The 27,150-nt window shown below is 37.3% G+C and overlaps 1 protein-coding gene across 6 annotated transcripts in view; it reads left to right on the forward strand.

Moving 5' to 3' along the window:
* The window catches only part of TRPC4 (transient receptor potential cation channel subfamily C member 4), a 168,254-nt gene that overhangs the window by 139,565 nt on the left and 1,539 nt on the right, over positions 1-27,150 (forward strand). For 3 of the 6 annotated variants that reach the window (XM_007447179.1, XM_007447183.1, XM_007447180.1), the window contains 5 exons: positions 3,994-4,307; positions 11,598-11,793; positions 15,446-15,640; positions 25,973-26,014; positions 26,140-26,229. In XM_007447179.1, coding sequence (XP_007447241.1) covers positions 3,994-4,307; positions 11,598-11,793; positions 15,446-15,640; positions 25,973-26,014; positions 26,140-26,229 — 837 coding nt within the window. Of the gene's footprint in view, positions 1-3,993; positions 4,308-11,597; positions 11,794-15,445; positions 15,656-25,972; positions 26,015-26,139; positions 26,230-27,150 lie in introns of all 6 variants that reach the window. The other 3 variants (XM_007447178.1, XM_007447181.1, XM_007447182.1) reach the window with 3 other exon arrangements.

Below are 27,150 nucleotides of genomic sequence, written 5' to 3' on the forward strand. Positions count from 1 at the left end.
ACTTCTCAAGGGGAAGAGTGGCATTACTTATTTAATGTCTGTCTTCTTCACTATATTGTAAGCCTGCATGGCATGAATTATGTCTTGTTTGATTACCACTGTGAACCCTGAAGTTAGCTCCTGACACAGGGTAGGCACTCAACACATATTTCATAACTGAATAATAGCCAAAGAATCAAAATGATTAGAATTTAAATCCATTTTAAACAAAGGGTCCAGTATTCATAGAAAGGCATTTTGATGAGAATGTGAGGGTAATTTGGGGAATTGCCAGCACTAAAGGTTTGAGCCAGAGTAGTAAGTACCTAATTGGGTATAAGTGGCAGGTCAATCTCAAAGGAAAGTCAAGACCTAGATTCCCGAGGCTTCATGTGACAGGTTGGGAAATTGGAATTTCATCCCGAGGACATTGCAGTCGTTGAAGAACATTAAGCAAGATGTGAGATGATCTGACTGACCCTTTTAAAAGATGATTCTAGAGGAAAGTAGGGACAAGGTTCAAGGCAGGGAGAAGGGTTGGGAGGCTATTATAATAATTTCTGTGGGAAACAGAGGAACTTTTCTAACAATGAGAATACACCAATGTAGGGGAGTGAGCAACACATCTAAGATTTCAGTTTTAGAGGCTGCAAGTCTGGAAGACTATCAGATCAACATCAAATGCTGCCTTGGGTGATTTGCTGCCATTCACTGAGACGAGAAAGCATAAACTGAGAAGGAGCTTGAGGATGAAAACATGATGCGTTTCAGTTCTGGCCTGTGAGTTGGAGACACCTGTGAGATTTCTAAGAGGAGAAGTCAAGAGGCAGGAGAATATAAACTATGATTGTAAAGGTGCGATTTCTGGGCTGGAGATGTGGAATCGGGAGTCACCAGCATGTAAATGACAGTTGAAATCACAGGCAACATCCAGGGAGAATAGACAGAATGAGAAGAGAAGGAGTTTGAAAAGCAAAGTCAACGTTTAAGGGGAAAGTGAGGAAGAAGGGCCTGCAAAGGATACTGAGAAGAACCATCACTATGGCTTGAGGCAAACATGCAAAGATGAAACATGAATATAGATTTTGCGAATAGTTTTTAGAAAACAGAGCCAAAGAAAACTTTAAAATTAGAGTTAATCTTTTCATTTCTAACGATAGCTGTGGGAAATACATTTAATCACTGAAGAATTACCGTTTTTCTCTACAAATTCACAGAACAGTATGGTTTGTAAGAATTTTTAGAATTCCTTTTGTAAAATAATGCCTATATTTAAAAACCTAAGCTAAATATACATAGATGTGAATGGTAGAAGAAAAATTAAAAAGTAAAGATAAAAGAGTGTAATCAAGAGATAATTTCTAAAGGTTCATAACTCCATTGATTAACAGGAAACGAGGTTTCTGGGTCAGAGAACAGACCAATTATTTACTTACATGAGAATCTTGGCATTGGTTCCCTGTGCTCCAAGCCTCCAGAGGGCGACTGATGAGAGCCAGATGTGCCCTTCACATCCATGAGTTTGTACCACAGGAGAGGAACTGGGAAATGATGCATCTCAGAGCTTATATAGTGCAGCTGTGCCCCCTGCCCATCTTCCCCCTGGAGAAGAAAAGAGAAAGAACTTAACTTTCTAAAGAAAACAAATTCTCTCTGGGGAGGCAAAGGTCCCTTAGAATTATTATCCTTAGACTGTAAGCAGATGGCTCCAGGGGAGATATCTCTAAATCTCTCAGGAGATCTCTATCTTTAATTTCCAAGACTCATTTGCCATTCAAACGTCCTTTAACCCCAATTCAATATATTTCTCAGCAAGCCCCGGCCATGCATAGATGTGAACATATTCACATAGCATTGTTTCCCAACAATTACCAGAAGTGCTGGACTCTGAAACAGTCTTGGGTAATTATACTGGGGCAGAAACTAGCATCTCTGATTTGTAAAATGGGAAGTGTTCCTCTTATGAATTTGCAAGTTCCAGCTGAGAGCAGTTGCTAAGAAGGGTTCTAAAGTTTAGTAAGTCAAAAGTAGAGCTGGGGTCAGTGACCACGTGATGATGGATTCTACATCCAACTGCTGCAAACTGGCTGTGAGAATTAGAACAAGGAAGAGCATCTCCACCAGATTCAGTAACATCGAGGGACCCTTAGAGCTTGAACAACATGTAATCTCTATTCATTGCCGGCCCCAGCAGCCCCAGACAGACTGTATCACTTTCTCTTCTCTATTCCCACAGCAGTTTGTGTTAATCTCTTAGAGCATTTTTATTATAACTAGCTGTCCCTGTCATCCTCACTGGACTATGCATGAATACTTGATGGGATAAAATGTCTCTTGAGCACCTGTTACACGCAGGACATTGTGTTAAATGTGGTGAGAAATTCCAAGAAAACGATTACATCCTTAAGAATGCTGACTGTTTAGTGTTTTGTACATTTTGAGATATGGTCCTAAGCTATATTAAGTAAGAAAGAGAGAGAGAGACAGAGAGAGAGAAATTTGTAATTAGCCATCAACAGAAGTGCAAATACTCTCTACTAAAATATGTGCGTCTTTCAAGAGAAGTGAAAAAAGGAAGGTGAATGTTATCGTAATCTTTGAAGGAAAAGGTGGCATAATATACCGGAGGAGGGGAGTGGAGAGATTTAGGTGGTGTTTGATACCACGACCTGTCACTCCGATACTCATTATAATGAATAAAAATCTTAAATTAAAAATTTTTTCTGTATCTTCAATCATTAGCTATTTTATGCTGAAGCTATGCATGAGAATGTTCAAGAACGGTTATGAGGATTCAAAAATAGAAAATAATTTCCTTCTAGTTCAAACTTGATTGTTTTAAATTGTCACTCAAGCAGGAGTCTGAGTGTTGAACAAAATCAAGAGCTTGGGATGTATTTTCTCCCCAAGGAGATTTTAAAAATACCATCTATTAGCTTCAAGAGAATTAATTAACATTTGTAAAGGTCTTTGGTATAAAATGCAATGTAAAAAGAATGGAAATATTCTGAGAGACTCATACAGAAGTAAATTTCTTTTCCCTACCGAAGAAGAGAATTTAGCTTGTTCATTTCTTATACAGGTGTAATAATAGATGTTCACAATGTAATATTTCAAAGAGTGTATTTGACCTTTTTTCTTGTAGGGGTACAGATTTACCTCAAGAATACCAGGGATAAATTTCACTGTGCTCTTTATATAGCCCAGTATCAAGATAGTTCAAAGCTGACATTTTAATTAAATCATACTTTTAAAATAATTGCTGGTCAAAGTTTAATGTAGCAAATATTTTTCTCAAATCACATATTTTATCTAATTAGGGAATGTCCAGACAAATATCACACTTTCTACACATGAAATATTAAAAATTAGCAATTCATTGACTGCTAGGATGATTTCCAGTTTAGGTTTTATGTACATTTAGGATATAACAGATACAAAATATTAATCTTCATACCCACATTAGTCATTACTATATCCAAGACAACAGACCACTACTTCCATTCATTTATATGTAATTTGTATCCAGCATGCATTCCTCTAGAATAGGCAAGTGTGTCGAACATAGTAAGCAAAGCCATGGATTTTGTTCAAAATATAGCAGTTTTCCTTTAAAATGTAGTTTTCTTTGTTATAATTATGAAATCGCCACTTTTTCCCAAGATAAAACAGACTATCTTTTCCTATGTAACATTTTCCTTTTCTTTTTTAAAAGTCCCATTGAAAAGATCAAGGACAGATGTAATTCACAGTTTAGCAAATAATACTACAAATGACAAGGACAGATCCGGAAGGTCACTTTGATTGAAGCTCAACAATTATAAATTCTTTTAGGAAATTCTTATTTTTCTGTAGATTAGAATTGCTGCCACCATCATGGAAAACATCGGCTTCCTGCCAGTAGGCTGCCGTGGTGCTGAAGCTGTCTGAAAAATCATCCTGTCCTGAGACTGACATATTTATATGTATGTGTTTGTTTCATATTTTATTTCCCTTTGTCTCTCTTTCCTCCAGTACAGCGCTCTTAATCCACGAGAGTCTTGGGACATGTGGCATCCCACGCTGGTGGCTGAAGCTTTATTTGCTATTGCAAATATATTCAGTTCCCTGCGACTGATCTCACTGTTTACTGCAAATTCTCACCTGGGGCCTCTGCAAATATCTCTGGGAAGAATGCTCCTGGACATTTTGAAGTTTCTATTCATCTACTGCCTTGTGTTGCTAGCATTTGCCAATGGCCTAAATCAATTGTACTTCTATTACGAAGAAACAAAAGGGTTAAGCTGCAAAGGCATACGATGTGAAAAGCAGAATAATGCATTTTCAACGTAAGTCTCGCAGACTTTATTTTTCTATTGGGAACATTGGGCAGAATATAGAGGGTATTACATTTCGAATTTGAACCGTGACAAGTGGTTGCAAAGAAAAATTATGCTTAGTGTGGAAAACAGAAATATCCAGTACATTTATTTTAAGTTTTAGTAAAATGGTCTTTTCTTTTTAAATGACCTCCTATAAAAGACAGTTATGTATACTGTTTTAAAATGTGGACTAGAAAGAAACTTGTGCCTAGTGATAGCTTACAAGCACAGTAAGAGATAGAATATATGGAAAACCAATCATGGAAGAAAATCCAAATGCTTTTCAATCTTTGCTTAGGTGTTTTCCAGATACTAAAGTTCCTTCACATGTCTCTTTTATTCTCGGGTTCCCTACCCAAAAATCTAAGCATGGAGAAATAGTCCAAAATAGAGACCTCAGGCTAACCTAAGCCATGATTATGATGCACACATAGCCCTCTGTGCCCTTACAGCTGGGGAGTATCAGGTCTTGTTTGGTGTCAAGCTCTGGTAATTCTCACAGTCGGGCATGCTGACAGCCCAGGTTCATGGCCATGGTGTTTCATGCTCACACAGTTCTGATAGAAAACCCCTCTACTTGCCTGTGTCCATTTCCTTCCCACTATGATAAACAGTGAATTGGCAGATGAATTAAGAAGTGAGGTGATTTTCCTCTCCACAGTAACCACATGTGAACACATAGTGATTTTATAGATGACTTTGAAAGTCAGCTGGCCATTCATCGGCCCTTCTAGAACTTTATGAAATCTGAGAGAGTACAGTAGTTCCTCCAGTGGGAGGAAATCAATAACGTCCTGTAAACTAAATCACTTTTGGTTAAAATAATCTTGTTGGCTCAATTCTGTATCTGTTTTACCTTTGATCCCAGTATTTAAAACCCCATTTAACTTCATTAACATCTGATTATTTGCACGTAAGTTTTCATCACAGCCTTAGCTGCCTCAAATCCATTCAGAAATCGATTTGATACAAACCATGAATCATAAAGAAAACAAAAAGTCATCCCAGCTTCTCCTTGTCACTTTATCCCTTGCTCCAGCCTCTTTATTCTCCTGGACTTAAGCAGTTCTCCAGCCCGACCAGTTCACCCAGCCTTGTCATCTTCCTCATGCTCTTTTCTCACCTAGTTCAGGAGGGATTCAGTGAAATCCCTTGCAGCAATAGCCTGGTGAGGAATAGCCTTGGATTGTGTCTCAGTTTTGATATCAGAACTTGCCTTTCCCCACTCGCTCGTGATCCTTGACTTGGCAATTTGCTCCTGGCAACGGGGACTAGGGATTCACAGTAGTAGATCCCACCAACCTCCCCCTTCTTAGACTCAAATTCTGCCTCTAACAGAGTTCCTGGATGGTGCCTGTCTGCTGACTGGCCTCCTGGATTTCTGATGGACAGCCATTTGGCATGCTCCATCTTTCACAACTCCCTTGTTACTTTGTACTATGTGCCCTGGTGCAACTACTTGCCAAGACTGCCCTGTTGACATTTGTGGTCACACCCTTCTGATCATGCTTTGTCTTCCAGAGAACTTCCACACGGCCCCTAGAACTGAGTTCCCTCCTCAGGTCTTCCTTAGTTCAGGGAACAGCTCAGGTTCCAAGCCCCAACCCCTTCTCAGACATATGATTCATCTGTAGTTAACAAGGTTCTATCTAACCCCATCCTAATTTATGATCCGTGAGATTCTCAGGAATCCCCTTGCCCTGTTACTGGTTTTGTGGTAAATGCTGACATATTGTGAGCTAATTTTAACATCTGTCTCAAAAGAATATGGCTAGAGAATCTGATGCAAAATATTTAATATAAATTTTATTCTAAAAGCAAGCATGTTGAATTGCTTGGATTATGTATTCTTTTAGTGTATCCTTACCAATGGTTTTCTCTATTACCATGAAAAGCAACAGATAACTGCATATCACTCCAATATTATAGGTCCAAATCACTCAGTGCAAATAAACCAGGTGTTCTACTTGAATTCTCTTCCAGATAACGGAATGTAAACCTGCAAGCAACAAATTATTTTTGTTCAAAGTTACTCAGAAAGAGTAACTGCTAGTACGACTTGTTGCTTGCAGTTACAACTATATCTTCTTCTTTTTATAACTCTGTAACTTCCACAAATTTCAACCTTTTCTTTTTATTACCCCATCTCATGTCTTCCCTATGAAAATTTTTAAAAAAATTAATGTAAAGTACCTAATATAGTGCTTGATAAAAAATGTTATCCACTCCACTTCTTTTTATTAGTAGTAGTATCTAGTGTTTCCTTACCTGTATTTACATGGTTCCTCCCTATAACTCCTTCCAGTCTGGGCACAAATGTATGCTGAAACTCTGAACTCTGTTTCTCATTGGCTGCTACTCCTGTCTCTCTCATTCCTCTCATCCAAGCAACCCTGAAAAGAAGCCTAAACAAGATACCTTGTTGTTGCTCTAGAAAATAGCTGGAGGCTCCACATCACTATCAATGGACATTTATCTCTTTGTATCCTATTTAAACTGTATAATTTGACCCTGTTTAACACCTTCATTTTTAAAATCTTGCCCTCCTTTACTTTTAATATTACTATGTTTTAATACTTTATCTCTTACTTTTCTAATCTTTCTCATGGTTCTCTAATAATTATATTTCAGTGATTGCTTTTAAATAGTGATCTGCCTTAGTAACTATCCTCTGACCCTGTTCCAATATTTCTGTGAAAACTCATCTGATGGATTTGGCCCTATCCAAGATGTCTAAGAGATGACTCCTATATTCAATTTATATCACTAGCATCGGCCTCTCTACCCAAGATCTGTAAGTCCAACTGTCTTTCGAATGCCTCTCCATGCAAATCTCCTAAACATTTAAACCCAATCAGAGAAAACTCATCAGAGTCTCTCTCACAACTTTTTAAATTCCTCCTCCTCCAATCCCTTTCTTAGTCAATGCTGCCACAACCCATTCAGATACTTAAATCAAAAACTTGTGTTTTATACGAGATCCCTCTTTTCCCCTACCTCCTCCACGTGCAGTCTGTCAATAAATGTCTACTACCGCTCTTTATTGTCTCGGGGCCATCTTCCCTTGTTCGCTGACCCTGCCTAAATCTAAGGCTCTCTGCCCCTGGTCCCTGCCTTCCTTGATATGTCTTCCATCCTGTTACCTGAATGATCTTTCTAAGCCCAAATCCTGACACTCCTCTATTTAAAATACCTAAATGGTTTCTCGTTCCTTATTGGATACAGTCAAATTTCTTAGCTTGACATACAGGTCCTTCAATGATCTGCCCCTTGCTTGCTTTTTCAGCTTCATCTTTCTCCGTTCCGCAGTAACACTTTATTCTTCAACATTTTCTAATGGGTTATCAATCCCTAAATATGTCCTATTCTTCTCTCATCCCAGAATGCTCTTGTTCTGCCCTCTCACTTGGCAAAGTTCGATTTTGTGTTCCAAAACTTATCTCAGATGTACCTTTTCCAAGATGCCTTCCTGATCCCTTCCTGACTGTGAGCTCCCAGAGGGAATAGACTGTGATCTGTCTTCTATGTCTCTCTGTGCATTTTCCCACCAGCAAGTGGACACTTCTTCCCGCCCCTTTAATGCTTCCAGGTTGTTTTCTCTTTGACATGGGAAGAACTACATGTTACTAAAAGAAACCAAATATTTAATCACTGAAATTATTCTGCATAGAATTTTAAACCAATAGTCTCTGGGTAAGAGGCTCTCTTATGAATACAGAGGCATGGACCTTGTGATAGATATTTTCTCATTAAGAAAATGCCTTTTATGTTGATTGGAGCTGTATTTCTGATAATTGAAACTGGCCAGCTGAAGTCGTACTTTGTTTTAATATTCTTAATTCCTTATAAACTCAGAATAAAACAGTCAGATCTCTTGTATTAACTTATGTTTCCTCATCGATTTCATCTCAAAGGATAGAGGAAAACACAACTGTGAAATACATGACCTTTTTACCTGTTCTCTTTCTCTAGTTGTAAGTATTTAACTGGGGAATAAGCTCATTTTTAAAAGTAGAAATTGAAAAATAGCCTCAAGAAACAAGAGACATCTTTAGGATGGCAACGCTATAGAAGTTGCCAGGTCTTAGTCTTTAACCAAGATTCTATGCAAAGTGTGATTTAATTAAGGGTGCCATTATCCTGGAAAGCTCTCTGTCCTTATCTTTCCATAGAATTAGGAAAATAGTTGCCACATAACGTTAATCTAAAATGTGATGCAGCTAATGCTAACGGCCCTTCAACCTGTGGGCAATGTTGTTATCAATAATTATGAAAACAGTTTTAGAAACAATGGCTTTGAAATATTAACATATTGATTTTTTAATCCATGTAATAAAAGAATAATTAGCTAAGAAACACCAGTGCCTTGATAACAGGGTCTTGATTCATCTAAAAGTAAATATATTTTGGTTAAGTGGAACTATTCTGAAAATCTTACTTCTGATTCATTCAACTGAAAAAATGAAAGGAAAATAAAAATAAGAATGAAATTCAGAGTTAATCATAAAATGTCATCTTGTTTTGAATTTTATTTTCAAATTTTAATTAAATATGCAAATAAGTGTTTTGCCAAAGGGTCTGCTAATATCCTAGTGATGAATAGTTCTTATTTAGGTAGAAGAAAATCAGAATTATTCAACCATAACAATCCATTTACTCTACATCTCTTTTTTATTTGAACATTTAGAAAAGTAACTGTTATGGGATTTATGTGGCAACATTTTATATAATTTATGATATCACTCATGTAACTTCTACTCTCTCTCTGAACTGCTATTGAGGTCAGGGAAAAACCAGTTGAATTATATTTGTATAGTCACAGTGAGAATATACACTATTTAGAAAGAAAGAATAAAATCATTTCACATTGAATCCAATGACACTGTCATTAATCTTAGAAATTCTCCCTAAAGCTACTGAAAATAAAGAACTCATGGCCTTGGGTCAAATTTACTTTTTTTCTGAGAAAGTTTTCAAAGAATACCTTCTAGTGACCTTTGTCTGAGGCCAATGAATTATACTAAACTTTCCCTGATTTTGTTAGAATCTGATATCTGGTTGTCCTTTAAGAATACATGGTGGGGGCTTCCCTGGTGGCGCAGTGGTTGAGAATCTGCCTGCTAATGCAGGGAACATGGGTTCGAGCCCTGGTCTGGGAGGACCCCACATGCCACGGAGCAACTAGGCCCGTGAGCCACAACTACTGAGCCTGCACGTCTGGAGCCTGTGCTCCGCAATAAGAGAGGACGCAATAGTGAGAGGCCCGCGCACCGCGATGAAGAGTGGCCCCCGCTTGCCACAACTAGAGAAAGCCCTCGCACAGAAACGAAGACACAACACAGCAAAAATAAATAAATTAATTAATAAACTCTTACCCCCAACATCTACAAAAAAAAAAACCATTGGTTGAAAAAAATAAATGCTTTGGTACAGGCACGGCTAATTATTTAAAAAAAAAAAAAAAAAGAAAAGAAAAAGAATATATGGTGAACTCTTCACAAAGTACATCCCTGCCGGCAAGTCAAGGTCTGACTGAGGTTGATCACATTGAAACCTTTATGATAATTTGCCCCATTGTGAGTTGAACAGCCCTAGCAAAATAATTCAGTAAAGAAACCATTACATTTCATATTCTATAATTAAAATTTTATTACACAATTAAAAATATGAAATGGCTTACTTTAAAAAAAAAACCCAATTAATTTAAGAAAAGAAATCCTGAACACCAATTAAGGCATCCTTAGTTAGATTCACCTTGTCATACTGATCAGAAATTCATGGATTGTTTCAAGTAACAGGAGTTTGGTACAAGAATCCAGCCCTTTGATTCTCTGAGCAAGGGTCGATCTTGTCAAGGACAGAGCCTAGAGCAAGACTTGGCTTCGAGAAGAGCAGGAGTTGATGTAGAGCTGGACCATGGGACTTTTTTCCTCTGAGAACCGATATTAACATGACTTAGCTACTCTACGTGTATTCTCTTCAGGGTTTACTTATTATCTGGCTTATTTATTCTCAATTCTCCACTTCTTAGCTTGTGCTGTCTCAAACCTTTGGCTTCTCATAATTCCAGTGATCCTAATTCTACATCATAACTCCTGTCATTTCAGTACTTTTTAACAACTACCTCATTCTCTTGATAGTTTCTAAGGTAAACTTTCACAGAGAGGAATTCCGATAGTTTAAGCTCATCTTTTCACATCAGGCCATACCACTGTCCACTGGCCTCATATGAATTTGCTCTCCTTGGGGCACTTGACCACCGAAATCCCACCTCCTTAGTCATCATGCCACGTATAAGATACTTTTTGCTTGTGTTTTCACAACATAATTTAAATACAGTATTTTTTAAACCATTTCTCAAAGAATATAAGAGTTCCATTGTCTTTTTATTACATTAAGGTGTTATAATGGTCCTACTGAAACAATTCTTCATCTGGGTTCAGACACTGTTCATCTTATTCCATTTTTGGAGTAAGTTAAGTAATGAAGAAAATGTTCCCTGATATATAAACAATAGCAAATCTTATTATCTGAGCATTCTGAGACCTTTTGTCATCATACAGGATTCACTTTGTGCAATTCTAATTGTAAATGTGGAAATCCATAATGATAACATTATTTTTAATCCTTCTATAATCAAAAAGGAAAATCAGGTAAAAGAACTTACATTTTTTAAAGACTAAGCCTGCAGATTTATTATTTATTAACTGTCACTCGGTGCCCTGGGACACAGGTTTGCAAACTTGTTATGAAAAGGACAGGTAGTAAATATTTTAGGCTTTGTGGGCCGTATGTTCTGTGTTGCAACTACTCAGTGCTGCCATTGTAACACAAAAGAAACCATAGACAGTGTATAAATGAATTGGCATGGTTGTGTTTCAATAAAACTTTATGTGCATTGAAATATTAATTTATATAATTTTCACATGTCACAAAACATCACTCTTCTTTAGATTTTTTTTTCCCGACCGTTTGAAAAAGTAAAAACCATTCTTAACTCAAAGGCTATACAAAAACATGCTGCGGGTCCGATTTGTCATCGATGGCCAGGAAACTAAATATAGTTTTCAAAGCTCTTGAGAAAATTAAGTACACATTTGTGCTAGTATAAGGAAGCAATTTTCTTTAATTTTTTTTATTAAGTTTATTTTTAAATTAATCAACTATAACCTCATAGTAATCATGTTCTATCATTCTATCTTATTGTATAGTGGTTCTATTAATGTAGCCATTAATGTCATTTTATCTTTATTCTAGGTTATTTGAGACACTCCAGTCCTTGTTTTGGTCAATATTTGGGCTCATCAACTTATATGTGACCAATGTCAAAGCGCAGCATGAATTCACCGAGTTTGTTGGTGCCACCATGTTTGGGACATACAACATCATCTCTCTGGTTGTCCTACTTAACATGTTAATAGCTATGATGAATAATTCTTACCAACTTATTGCTGTAAGTTGAATAACTTCCCCCCTAGAATGTGTCGTTCCTAGCTATACTCCATCCTATTATCATAGGAAATACAGTCTATAATTGCTATTGATGAGACGAATCAGAATTATAATATAAATGGTTAATTTGATATTTCTAAGCACTATTACCCTACTTGGCTACATACTATTTTAGTTTTTTCATATTACAGATGATTATACTAAATCTATCCTACCAGGCAGTCATTGGCTATGGCAAACAGTAGGTAAGGTATGGATTATGAACAGGCAACTCATCTCTATGCAGTGCCCTTTGGGTTTTGCATTGTCTCTGACCATCTAATCTACAATCTTGATATAAGCAAACTCATGCTAGCTTGGCAAGATACAAGAGCTAGCCCAGAGAGGAGTCAGAGTGAAAAAGCACAGGATTTTCAGTTTCTTAAAGCCCAGAAAAAAGTCAGAGAGGAGTAACCCTGAATGCTGTAGCAGAATATACAGTACCATATGTGTTTATTTGAAACTCTAGAATCCAAACAACTTAGCTTATTTATTCATTCATTCAATAAATTCTTATTAAGTGCTTACTCTGTTGCCAGGTACTGTCCTAAGAACTAGAAATATGGAAATGAACAAGAACGGCGAAGTCCTTTATCCCCTTCATCTTGCTTACTAGTGATCTGTGTCTATGGTCATTAGCAATAGTGACAAAGCAAACCCATACTGGAATGAAATATATTTCTTAAGTCTTTCATATGTATACTTTAGACAAGTAGCTTTTTATAAGAATAATTATAGGCTGCCCATTTACTCCGTAAATAACTGCAATTATATTGCATCTTTGGATCTATTGCTAATCCTCTGGGGTGTTATTATTGTTATTTTGAGAAGCGGCACTCCTAATTTTAATTATACTGTCTTTATGGAAGCAAGACACCTGTCACAGATGAAAAGCTGCATAAAACATAAAAAGAAATGATTTTTATTTACTGATTCCAAGACTAGAGTATTCCCACTAAATATACTTAGGTCCTAGGAGTTGCGGGTGAATATCTGAATTTGTGGAACTTCACTTAAGCATCTCACAAATCTTAAACTTTTTAGATAGTCCATAAATATATATGTATATTTGTTTCAGAAGTTCTGTGCTCCTCTAGTCAACACATTTGCTAAATGTGGATTCTATTTTCCAGACACCCTTCCAAAAATATTAGAAAGCCTCTAATTATCAAGCTATATACAGAGAAACTGTATATACAATTTGGATCCTATAAAACATTAAATGTATCAGTTTCATCAAGAAGAGAACGTTAATCAGGAACCATGTAATATTTTCTTTTTGCTCCTGTGTGGGGTGTGTCTTTCTAGGTGACTTGTAGAAATGAGAACGATCTTCAAATTTCTATTCTTGTTTAGCCCAAACTCTAAAGCTACTTGAGAGGACAGCAGGCACTGAGAACCTGAGACAGGTGTACCCCCAACATCCTGCGTGTGATGCCTCCTTGGAGCATGAACATGCCAAGTATTTGATTTTCACCTGTGCCACAATAGCAGAATTTACCCTGAGGTCTTTCTCTTTTTGTCCTGCTACCCTTAATTCAGAGCTCTAGGATAAAGCATGAAAGAAGAAGAAAATGTAACAGTTGAAAGGCAAACGCGATCATGCAGACCATGTTCAAAGCCTTCTTCTCACTCACTCTTTTGTTCATAGATCAAATATTTATTGTGCACCTAGTATATGCCAGACATACGCTTGATTTTAGGGATACCCAGAATAACGAAGTCCCTGCCCTCGAGAAAAAAGTAATATAGAATGGACAAAAAAAATTCAATAAATAATTTCAATATTGAGAAAAGGAATTGGAGAATGTGATAAAAGCACAGAAAAGAGGACAGTAACATGGGCTGGGGAGAGGAGACAGCTGAGATAGATGAGAGTCGGGCTGGCTCTTAGGAGAGGAAATACCTAAGCTAAGCTTTAAACATTAACTAAGAGTTAGAAGATGGGTAGCAGAGGTGATTATAGTTATCACCAGCCTGGCACTTTTTTTTCTTTCTTTTTTTCCTTTTTTTTGGCGGTATGCGGGCCTCTCACTGTTGTGGCCTCTCCCGTTGCGGAGCACAGGTTCCGGACGTGCAGGCTCAGCGGCCATGGCTCACGGGCCCAGCCGCTCCGCGGCATGTGGGATCTTCCTGGACCGGGGCACGAACCCGTGTCCCCTGCATTGGCAGGCGGACTCTCAACCACTGGGGCACCACCAGGGAAGCCCCAGCCTGGAACTTTTCACCTTCAATTTTTTAACCACTGTAGACGTTGTTATAGACCCTTTCAGAATCCCAAAGGAAGAGTCTGCTTTGTGACAGCAGTAAGAGAGCATACTGAGGTCAGGATAATCCTCAACTTGTGACTCCCTGAGAATGAGAAAGAGCAGAAGCTACTCACAGGCCAACACTTCACCTGCGGGGCTGCCTTTTTATTACCTGAAGCCAATTCTACTCAGTCCCATTCTCCATGGCGGCAGCAAACATCTGCTTTTCTTCATTAATGCAGAAACTATAAGCTTGTTTAGGAAGAAAGATAGGGAAGGAAGTAGAAATGGGAGAGGAGAGACAAGGGGAAGCTGTAGCTTCTGTACGTCCATCTATCGATCGTTTGCTAAGCAAAAATGAAGACCATGCATTTTCTAGATACAGTGACTTCTGTTGAAAGCACGAGCTGTCCAGCGTCTAGACTAAAATCCATATTATTCAGAGTAGAATGTATAAACAACATATGCATTCATCAGCACACAGCAATTTAGGAAGATTAGAATGAAGTATACTCTGATTTCTCCTACTCTAAAACTCGAGTTTTTTTTATAATATTAATGGGTTAAAATGAACTATTTTGAATTTGTATGTACGCCTAGTTTCTACCACCTCCTACTTCCCAGATTTTCTGCTTAAATAAGATTTGTGGCTAATTTAAGAAGAGACTGGCTGCCCCATATCTAATTGCCACAAATGTTCCTAAGTTTTTCCAGGAGATTAACAAAGCAGAATCATTAATAAATAATTAGGGGGATGCCTCAGGCTTGTGGGCAACCCCTAGCCATACTCTCACCTGGTACCATTTGGCCAAGGTTACGTCAGGGTTCAGTGCTGTGTCAGAGACCCTACTGTACGTTTGTTAGAGGAACTTCTCTCTGAGTTTATGCCTGCTGCCTAAAGGTGGACAAGGTTTATTCATATGGAAACACATCAAGTAAGACTTTTACTGGAAACGCCAGAAGTATGAGCCATGGGCACCTACCTAGGCAGGGTTTCAAGGCCTTGGGTAAGACCTAAAGCCCTGCTTGTGGCCAGAATCTAATGAAACTGAGCTAATGTAAGCCTACAGTGCAGTAAATGAAGATTCATCTTCAAGTCATAACTAATCTCTGCAGTCTCTTTAACATGGATTTATTGTAAATGTCTGTTTCCTGCAAGTGGGAAGGATGAAAAGTGACAAGAGAGCTGTGACTCTTTTCCAGGCTAAGCCACTGTCTGAATTTAGGTGACCATCTCTGGGAGTCAGTGTTGTTTTAATTAACGTTCCAAGAGCCACTCAAAGTCAGGTTACAGGCTCTCTGTGAGGTTTATCTCACCTTATTAATTAAGAAACCTGTCAGCACTTGTCATGTTTTCCTGTTCAGGACCATGCAGATATAGAATGGAAATTTGCTCGGACAAAGCTTTGGATGAGTTATTTTGAAGAAGGAGGTACCCTGCCTACTCCTTTCAATGTCATCCCAAGCCCCAAGTCTCTCTGGTACCTGATCAAATGGATATGGACACACCTGTGCAAGAAAAAGATGAGAAGAAAGCCAGAAAGTTTTGGAACAATAGGGGTAAGGACACAGCATGTTGGTATTACTGTTTGTTTGGGGTTTTTTTCAAATGTGTGCTTGAGTATGTTTGTATTCCTCATTGAATACATTTGCATTTTATTCTTTTTGTTCTACTGGGTGCATTCGGTGCACATTTATTGCACAGCTACTGTGTCTAAGAAACTGCCTGCTTAACCATGGTTAATTATGGTTTCACAAACCCATTTCCTCCACCGAGGGCAGTCACTGTTATTTTAATAGGAACCACACTGTACATAGGCCTCTCCAAACCCACCAGTCAAGGCTTGGAGAACTAGTACATTCTCTCTTAGAACCTTGATTTCTAGCTCTATTCAGAATTATAACCTCAGGTTACCTGTGGCATGACTGACTCATTGTTTCTGTCTCTGGATTGTAAGGGAAAGGATCTGTTTCAGATACCTCACAGTCTTAGTGCCTAACCTAGGCCCCCACACAGAGCGGAGAATGCTTGATAACAATTTCTCAATTCAGTGATTGAACAAATATTATAACTTGAAAATGCTGTGCCATATTCAAGTGCAGTGATTTCAGAATATGTTCAATTGTTCAACATTTTGCTTCTAACTCCCAATTATATTAAATGCCAAGAAGCTGTGTTTGTAAAAACTATTAGGACTGTTCAGAGCCATGCCCCTGTTATACGGCAAGATTATACTTCCCTGGGACATTTCTTTTATATTGGAAAGGAAGAGTGCAAGCAACTCCAACAGAAAAGGCATGGATTTAAGGCTTTGTTCCAGCCAAACCACTGACATGTCATTCTTCATTTCTTTCTCACTCAATTTCCTAATTTTCAAAGTTCTCATGTTTTAGAAATTAATATCCTAACATTCATTAGTCACTTGGGCCTTCTCAGAGAAATTGCTTTGGAAGTATTCTAATATGCCTTTATATTAGAATCAAGTAATATCAGTTATTTAATTAAAAATTAATTCATTTTTAATTTTATTTAACTTAGTTTATGACTGCTAGTTATGCCCTTAGTGATTCTTCTTTTTCGTTAATTTCATTGCCCACCAGGCATTATCAGCAGCAGATGGGGCTTTCTCTCCTGAAAGTGGCATTGATTGTCCCTGTCATCTCTGTAACAATTCTAATTCTAAAGAGAAATTGACTGGCAAGGGAGTATAGCAAACAGAGTGTGGTTAGGAGAGGCAGTTTTATTCTTTCCTAGAAACCGTCACTCCGTGAACTTGGAAATTGGATGTCTATCTGATCTTAGAAATGGAAGTCAGATTGTGGTGAAGCCTTACCTTGCAATCCTCATACTAGAGTTTATCACTGACCTTACAGCAAAATTATTGTACTCCAAGTGTCTTATTTTCCTCTTAAAAAATAAGTTCAATTTATTAAAAAAATATGTTCATAAAATAAATATAATGATTTGGGTTTAATAAGCAATTACTGTACATTTTCCACATGCCAGGAGCTGAGCTAGGAATTAGAGGTGGGAGGAGATATACAAAGGCATGGTTTCCATCCTTGAGGGTATTGTTTTTAACGTGGGGGACACAGATATGAGAACATCTTACTGTAATACATGTTACATGACATATTTAACATTACCGTATAGTTATAGGCAAGAGGCCATGAGAACGGTGTGAGAATTAATTCATGTTTTCCTTGAGATAAACAGGAAAAGATTTCAGAGATGCCGAACTCTGGCTTACTCCCTTCCATATCACAGTATACTTGTCCTTTCTCTCATCTTATTCTTAAATTCATAAGAAATTTATTTTATCAATCCTTGAAGAGATATTAATTATTAGTACTATCTTATTATGCTTTCTCTCATAGGAGTATTTCAATTGAAAAAGGGTTTCTGGGCACCCAGATAAAAGCCACACGCAAAAGAAATTTGTCTTTAATATTTTAATTTTAGGCAATAGCAGAAGGAATCTTGGGTTTTAAGATGCCATGGAACTTGTAAAAAAAATATAGGGCCCTGCTCTAATATTTTAAGAGCGCCATCTGTGCTGCCACCAAAATAATGGAGGACCACTCTAAGAATTTGACTTCCAACTCTCTCTCCCGTCCCCCAGAATCCTCCCACTGTTGACATATTTTTAGGAGTATATTACCATCATTTCTTACATGCAAAGAGGAGCTTAACATTGACTTGGGCTTTCCTATGAAAACAGTAATTCAAAGGGTAAATGGTATAACTTAAAGAGCTTTCTTTTCTATACATTCCTGGTCAGAAAAACAAGTTTCTTTTTAATGTCTCTGTCTCTAAATTTGAATATTTTGATCCAAGCTGGTTCACAGAAAGGTAATTGACAACTAACTGTGACCTCAAATCACTCCTTCTTCCCTAGCCGTATAAATTTTACTAACCTTTGCTAATGGATATTTTTATGCTTTGGGAATTTATGACAAACTAAATCAATATTGTGAGTCACCTCTGTCTTCTCCATTCTCTTCCTACTGTCAATCCTGCCTCTTCTCTGCCAAGTGGAGGCTTGGGTAAAGCACCAGCCTAATCGAACTCAGTGCTATACATTTACCTTTTACCTATTAGACTGCATTTCCAGAATGAGAAGGACATAGTGTGGTATGCATACTCTTAGTTGAGTTTTATACATTTAGGTTTTAGATGGAAATAAATAATATGTATTATTTGCAAAGAAAAATGTAAGATAGATAAAAAGTAAACTAAGAAGTTTGTAATATTAATGGAGGAGTTAAATGAGAAAATAATTCCAAAAGTGAGTGCTGTGAATTCATTTCAATTTGGTTAATCGACCTGATAGTTCATCGTGTAGACAGATGAAGACAAGGAGATAGACACACATCCATTAACTGAAAGGTGACTTTGACGTACCACTGGCAGTCACTTTGTATAAGGAAGGCACGGCTTAGAAGACCCCATGACACTTCAAAGGGACCTTAGAAATCATTTAGCTCAACTACTTACTTTAAGAAAGAGCTTGTTTGCCTTGTGCAGTGTTTTAGGTGACAGAGCTGGGGAAAAACTCAGGTCCTTTGTTTCCCCATCCCATGTGTGTTTCATTGCCCTCTCTTGTTTCCCTGAAAACTCTGATGACCTTGCAACGATACCCTCCATGTTTTGTGTCCACCTTTTGATTTTTCTCAACAGCTTTTGCAGATCCCACCACTGTTTTCCGCTGCCTCTTAGATTCCTGTATCCCAAAGCCCTTGTTTAACAGGCTGGCCTACCTTCTGCTCTCATTCCAACTTGCTTCACATTTGTGAAGAAGCAAATTAAAGCTGACCTGGAGGTAGAGTCTATACATTCTTGGAGGCATTTTCTCCAAACCTCCCCACTTGTGCTTCGCATATTGTTGTCACCAGCAGCTGCCTGAATGTTACGCCGTTGATCCCTCCCTGCAAGCCTGAAGCCAGTGCTCTCAGGGTTACTGATTGGCCACAGTCTGGGAGCCCAACATTGGTGATCTTATCTTGCGATTTATGGATAATATCTGATACAACTAGCTCTGAAAACTCATTAACTTTTTTTTTTTTTTTAAACTTTGGACGTCTTTTATGGGTGACTGGGAATTCCAGGTAAATTAAGTTTTCCTTTGGAATGCTTTATGGGAGAAAGCAGAAATGAAGCAGAAATGCTTTACTGAACAACACTTTTACTGTGGGAGCAAGCCCATGATGGAGAGATGCCTTGTTTCTGCAAAATCATGAAAATCCCACCAAAGAGGCAGCATATTGAAAGTACAATCATAAAATAAGCAACATTTTATAGCCTTCTGGTTTTTTATATTACTTGTAGAATTTAAACACATTTTATCACCAAATACCCTTCTCAGTATTAAAACAGTGGTTCTCAAACTTTAGTGTGTCTTAGAATCATCAGGAATTTCCATTTTAACAAGCACTTCCAGCCTGTAACTTTAATTAGAAATTTCTGTTAAAAAAAAGCATTGGTATCTAGCTCAGCTTTTTAAACTAAAAGCCAATGTTTGTACTTGTTGTCCAAGAGGTCTAGATAATTTAAAGTAAAAAGATGTTAATGCAATAAGATCCTGCCAGTGTTTAATTAATATGAATCATTTTTAATGCCATAGACCAGGTTTCCATATAGAATGCTGAAGTTAATGGGCAATATACTGAACCAAAAAACTACCAGGTCTTTTAACAAAATCATAAAAAAATGGTTTTAACCTCTAGTTTTATGTTTTCCACTTTCTCATTTTCTCTGGAGCACACAGTGAGGGGAACATGAAACACCATCTCTGTTAGGGCCCCTTAGCATCACTCAACCCTGGGGTCACAGATGGGATACTCATGCCTGACCAGTTGCCACAGAAATACATTCAGTTAAGTCACTGCAAGAGAATTAGTAGCAGTGAATGGATTAACATCACCTGTCATTACTAAAGGAAAAATGCTAATAGTACTTGCCTTTCAGACTTCATTTTTTATAATTATCAAAATGTGTCATCCCTTAATCTTCTTGACTTTTCATAGGCCTACCAACAAGTCTTACAGATATGACTGTGTCCATCCATGGGTACCTCTCAATCCCTACTTTATTGCTGTAAGATTTGCTGATGGGACCTTTCAATTAAATTTTCTTTCCTAAGTGGGAATCTAGAGGAATAAATTTCTTCTTGCTATTTCAAGAGTGAGATCCTGAATACTTGATTTGACAAGGCAACCTTCAGCTTTTTATATCATTTATTTTTATATGCTTAGAAAGTATGTTTATAGAGAACAATATGTATAGATTCATCTATAAATGAGCCAAACTACAATCTTTACAGAGGGATCACATCCTGAAATGGCCCCTTGCCTTTTTACTTGTTTTTTTTAAAAGAAGAGCACAGCAAGCTGCCCCCTTTCAGGGATTCACTGAGCAAAGCAGAGAATAGAAGGCATAATTCATGGGCTTAAAATCAGTGATAGACCAAAACCAGAGTGGAAATGAGAGAAAATGGCACTGACAATTGACTGCAGGGAACCAGCTACGTGGAGTGAGCCTGACATTCCACATATTGGACCCAGGAAAATGAGAGATAAAGAGTGACAAAATGTCACCATGGATTCCCCAGAGCCCTTTCTTTCATAGCTGCAAAACCCTTCCTGCTCAAAAGCAACCTGACACTTCTATTGAAATGAGAGGTTACCTCTGGGCAGCAAGGCTTCTCACTAGTTGGTCGTTTCCTTTATCATTAGTTCTGTGATCCAAATACTGCCATTGTCTTGTCCTAACAAATCAGGAGGAACATGCAAAGAGAGAGATCTGCTCATGTGGTGGGCAGGTGTGCCCTGGGCACCTGCGTTCAAAGCCACCCTGCCAAAGAACCATGCCAGACTTCCGATATAATTCGTGGAGAAAACTGCCATCTTAAAGTGCACGTCTTCCTCCAAAATATTTTTCCTAGACATCAAGTTAGGGAAGGAAGGTCCCTGATCAGTCATGTGGCTCATTTTTCTTAAACATAACAGAAAATCAACCCAAGTTATTTTAGGAAAAGCTGCCAAATGCAATTCCACAAATTTCTCAGTAATGCTGTAAACATGAACTCATCCACAGAAAATTCTTTATTCCTAACCCAGGTCTATCATGCTATAATTCTACCTCGTTCATTACTTTTTAGTAAAAACAGAGAACCCCTAGTCATTGCAGATCACTTATCAATCGAAGTTTAACATGTGAATGGCTTGAAAAAATTAAATACCTCTTACCCACTTAGGTATTTTTTAATGAACTGTCCCTCATTATATTACTTTTATAAACACACATTGGTCCATTCTGTTCTTAGTCACTTCCAGTGAGAGTTATAAGATGTAATGCTTTCCCTTATGAGAGTAAATCCTTTCGAAGTGCAACAAAGAGGTTGCAAACGTACGAGGTATTGTTGGTGGCAGCTCTATTATAAATATTTAACGATGTCACCGGTTGCCAAAAATGATCATTATGTTTATGGTAAAGAGTGCATATATTATGGATTGAATTGTGTCTCCCCCATAAAGATACTTTGAACTCAAAATCCCCAGCACCTCAGAATATGACCTTATTTGGAAACAGGGTCTTTGCAGATGTGATTTGTTAAGATGAGCTCCTATTGGAGGAGAGACCTCATAAGGACATGAACATTTGAAGACCTGGAAACACATGTAGCATGTCATGTGGTGATGGAGTAGATATTGGAATTGTGCAGGCATAAGCCAAGGAGCACCAGAGATTAACAGATACCACTAGAAGCTAGGAAGAGGAAAGGCAGGATTCTACTGTGAGTCTCGGAGGGAACATGGAACTGCCAACATCTTGATTCGAGACTTCTGCCTCCAGAAGTGTGAGATAATAAATTTCTGTTGTTTTAAGCCACCCACTTTGTGGTACTTTGCATGGTAGCCCTAGGAAACTAGTACAACATCTGCCATGCATTTTGTGGTTAATTTTTATTCAAATAAATGAGGATCCAGTCTGGAAAGGATGCTGACCCACAAACTAAGATGTGTTGGGAGAAAGAGGCAAAGTCATAGGATGCAGAACAGATGTTCTTATATGTCTCTTAGTGTCTACTTTATCAAAAAAGCAAGGAGTAAAGAGTAAATTCTAGCCTGGGATTCTAGAACTGGCACTGCCTTTAGAACATTGTAGTATTTTCGTTACTCACTCAGCTGTGTGGACCTTGGTTTCCTTGCTTATAAATGAGGCAATGAGGGACCAGCTCTTCGGTTCTAATAAGTAACATGTCCTTAATGCCCACACGTCAGTCGTCATGTATTGAAATTTGAAACCCGATCTTGTGTTCCTTGACCTTTGGTAGATTCTGAGAATTTAGATAATTAAATTAATTTTAGTATTAGCCTAAGAAAGCTAATTTAAAATGAAAGGAATATTTTATGCATTCCTAATAGATATATTCACAATTTATCGAAGATTTTATTGTTCATGATGGTTTCCCTTTAGCAATGCCAAGAAATGTGGATTTGTGATTGTATCCACTCTTGTACCTATGCATATAATCCTCAAATCTTTCTCTTTAGTCCTAACTTTCCCCCAAAATATAAAATAGACAGTGGCATCTCCACCTTAATGTCCTTTGTCAGCATGTCCCAAATTGAATTCTTTATTATTTTTCTAATAGCACCAACACCTCAGCAGCCAGGCTAGAAGTCTTAGTCATGCTCCCACCCCAGCAGCAGGCCTCCAGCTCTGTTTCCCCTCAACTTTCCCTGTCCCCTTGGGACTCTTACTGTCCCCTCCTTTCCATTCAGAACCCATAGAATGTACAACACAAAGAGTGAACATAATGTAACTATGGACTTTGGGTGATAGTGATGTGTCATTGTAGGTTCATCAGTTGTAACAAATGCACCACTCTGGTTGGGGATGTCGATAGTGAGGGAAGCTAAGAGTGCGTGGCGACAGGGGTCTAAGGGAAATTTCTGTACCATCCCCTACAATTCGCTGTGAATCTTGCATTGCTCTAAAAAATAATAAAGTCTTAATAAAGCAAAAATAACTGCCTACAGAATTTGTGTTATATCTACCCATATTTGCCAGGACCATCCCTTCACCCTATCATTTAAATATGAATTTCTTATTTACAAATCTCTATTGCCTAGGCTAAAGCGTCCAACTCTCTAGCTAAAGAAAATGTTCTTCTCAAGCATGAAATGCCATGCAAATCACTCAAAGGTAATTACCCCTAAGTACATTCTTTTACTTTTCCAGAGGCAATCCCAATATGTGTTAAACTATCCACAGGTTTTGTGATTCAAGAATATTTTTTTAAAACATATTTTTTAGGTATGTTAAATCATAATATTAATCACAAAGGGAAAATAATGGAGAAAGGATAGGAACTAACATTAGTTAGTAATAGAAGCCCTAAATCTCTTATCTCATTTAATCTTCAAAATCATTCAGTGAGTTTATCTTTACCTTGCAAAATAAAAAATGTGGAAGGGAGAGGGTCTCAGAGATAAATTCCTCATTCAGGCTTAGTCACCTTCAATCCCAGGTGTTCTTAATATCACACCACATTACCTCCCTGAAAGTAAGAAAATAGCCACAGTTAGCCCTGATAGTAATGGTCAATAAGCATTGGTGAATTCATTGCATTCATTTTTGCTTTCAGTACTCAGAAGATGGTTAACTGCATCCATTCTTATTTTCTTCCTAGGATAGCGAAGTTCGGTTGGCTGATATAATCTCGCAATACTAAAACCTGTTTCGTAGTATGACCATCTAGTTGTGGAAACAAATTGGTTATCAAAAACAATTAACTATATTAACTTAGCCTTAAACCTGGGCTATGGGTATTGAATAAATTTTTACTGTTATCATAGTAAACTTTTTCTATGTTCTTTCCTTCTGCCAGACTATTTTGCTTAAAAAAATTCTTTTCCTAGAAAAATAAACCAGGAATTAGTTTTTAAAGTGTGATCTTTGATCTTTTTATATTTGCATTATAATTTTAAAGTTCATGTATGAGTAAGGTTCTACTGAAGGGAAGACAGTTTGTGCTCATTTTAATGCTAAAATGCATCATGATAATTTTCACTTATTACTCATAATTTTCTGATTTTGTCATCCCTAGTTTTAGTTTTGCATTAAGGAAATTTAAAGTTAACTCATGATTTCAAACTGCTCTCTGCTGACTAGTTTTTATTGGCTTTTTACAGATTAAACTAGCAAAATGCTATAGAACCCCAAGATAATAAAAATTGAGTCGACTAAATTCTATATTAAATTCAGAGTTTCTATTTACTTAAACAATGGAATACGATCTCCCGTACAATACTTACGCTGAGAGTGCTAAAGAAGATAGCATACAGATTGCTTTTGTATTTGTGTTCACTTAAAAATAGTGAAGGAGACCTGGAAGGCTTGTTTCCTTCCAGAAGTGCTTTTGTCTCAGGTTTCAGCTGATCTGTGTCTCAACAGGAGTCACATACCTCCATCTTGTGGCCCAGTCATAAAATTCCCATGCTCTATTTCTTTCAAGATGTTCTAGTTTTGTATGAAGTTTCAAATTTCCCAGTCTTTTAATTAATACCATAATCATTTGAAAATTTGTTTCTTAAGATTCATGTAATATTGGATGGTATTCCAATCATTAGTGGCCTTTAGAAAGTTAAGCACGGTCTCATGTGTTTCTAAAAGTCACTAATAGTCACGAAACACAAATCCGTTCTCATGGCCAGTGAAAAGTCCAATTTCCCCTATCGCCCTAAAGAGAAAAAAAGAGTTTCTTTTGAATTGTTTGATTTTTTTGTCTAATATCATTTCACAGTGATGTATGCACAGCCCTTTCCAAAATTCCATTTTAACAGCCTATGATTATTTAGTAAAGAACAAGATCAAAAGACTTAATTAAACCCAAGATACGTTATCTCTTCTGCTTTCTCACAATTTACCAAATTCATTCCCTTGTAACAGAAGTATTTTTATTTTACATTTTACCTTGGCTAGTTTTCTTCCTTAAGAATCAATACTGATATTTATTCGACATGCATAAAATTGGGATTATGACAGCTTTTTTTCTAGTATCTTTAGAATACTAGTGAAATCTGCAAATACATAATTTGTCATTTATTATTTAACTCAATTTATAATGGACATTTTTTAGTCCTTAAACATCTTTCTCCATTTTACACTCCATAACCATTGCTCTGTGCTAACACCAGCTCTGCTCCCAAACCATTCTGATCTCTTCAAAATGATAGCTCAGAGTCACATTTATTTTTTTTTTTAATCTAATGAACCCTATCTTTGATCAGAACCTTTTATTTTATTTTGTTAAATTCAACCATCTAATTAAAACAGCAATCTCCTCTTAATGTACATCTGCTTGAAATTAAGTGTTGGGGAGTTCACTGTCTAACAGTGTTTCTGATTACGTGTTTTATATCATGGTTAACTTCTTAATGTTGCTACTGATGAAGATCTTCATATTGTTATAATGCTAGATTTTTACCCATCAAATCTTTATTTTTATTTGACATTTATTTTGTATTTGATATGTCCCATCTGTGTCTCTTAGGATCATTTAAAATGATTTGGGATACATACTAAGTATGATTACTTAATTCTTCATCACTTATATTAAAAGAATAATCTTGCCATCATCATTAACTTATTCTATATATTAAATGCCATAGGAATTATAACCTTGCCCTTTGTTGTTTTGGTTCATTCATTCTTTGGATTCATATGAAGCACTCTCTCTAGCTATTTATTGTCTGTGGTCCAGTAAAATTCCCGCTTTGCAGAAATGAGGGAAATAATATTCTTGATTAAAAGAACCAGGCATTATTTTACAGAACGGTACTATATCCCTATAACCAAAAAGTAAATGTCCCTTCCCTTTTCAGAGGCGGGCTGCTGATAATTTAAGAAGACATCACCAATATCAAGTAAGTTATTCTTATATCTTGACACTTACATTAAAATAAAGCACAATCTCCTCTTTGGAACTGACTCAAGAGAAAAATCACATTTACGCACTGAATATAAATTCTCTTGTGTTCAAATGCCTCAGGAGGTTATGAGGAACCTGGTAAAGCGATACGTGGCTGCAATGATTAGAGACGCCAAAACTGAAGAAGGTCTGACTGAAGAGAACTTTAAGGTAAACCACTTTCAATCTTTGTCGCCAAAAGGCAGATTCTGCAGAGCATGGAACCAGGTGCAGCACGTTTAACACCAGAGCTGGAAACTGGGCCACGTGTTCTGAGCAAGCCTGTCTGTCTTCTGATTTTTAAATTCAAGCCCTATTGATTTATATATTTTTAAAAAAGTGGTAAAATTTCTTTTCAAAATACATTGCTTTCAAACAGACAATCTGACAGATCGAGGGGACTTATTTGGAGGCAGAGAAAATCCTAGTGCCTTGTGGCATTCTGATTGCTGATTCCAGCCACACTCTACTGAGTAAGCTTTACTTTTGGAAATGTCGGTCTGATTTCTAAACCTGAAACACTTAGTAACCAACGTTCTGAAAACAACGACAACAAAAACCTTCTTTGTGTTCGGCACGGCTTTGGTAAAAGAAAATTTAAGGTTTGAGCTTAACTGTAGCTTATAAATGTAGTTTTTCTCCCTGAGTTGTTTTTTTGTTTTTTTTTTTTTTCAATTCTATCACAGAAGAAAGGTAGAATACATGAAGTATATATTTGCTCATATCACGTGTATAAAATGCCTTTGTTAGCCTGCATGAGTTGCTAGAGATTTTGGAAGACTGACTAAAGTCAATAAGATCTCATAGGCAAAAACAAACAAATAAAAAACCCTACAGGAGACCTTTGACAAAGAAAAACAGCAGGCTTAACAGAGAATAAATATAAGCAGCCAGTTAGGTAAGAAGAGAGATAAATTGCAAAACTTAAAGCACAGATTGAAAGTTGGCTAGGATCCAAAACGTTCTTTGCTGCCACACCTCTCAATTTTGGAGTTCAACGATTCCTGATGCTTTGGGAGATGGACTGGTGGCAGGAGGCCACCACAAGGCAACCAGCAGGTTAGGACTGAGAATTCAGCTGCCCCAAAAGAT

This window comes from Lipotes vexillifer, unplaced genomic scaffold, assembly GCF_000442215.2.
Source record: "Lipotes vexillifer unplaced genomic scaffold, Lipotes_vexillifer_v1.1 scaffold541, whole genome shotgun sequence".
NCBI lineage: Eukaryota > Metazoa > Chordata > Mammalia > Artiodactyla > Lipotidae > Lipotes > Lipotes vexillifer.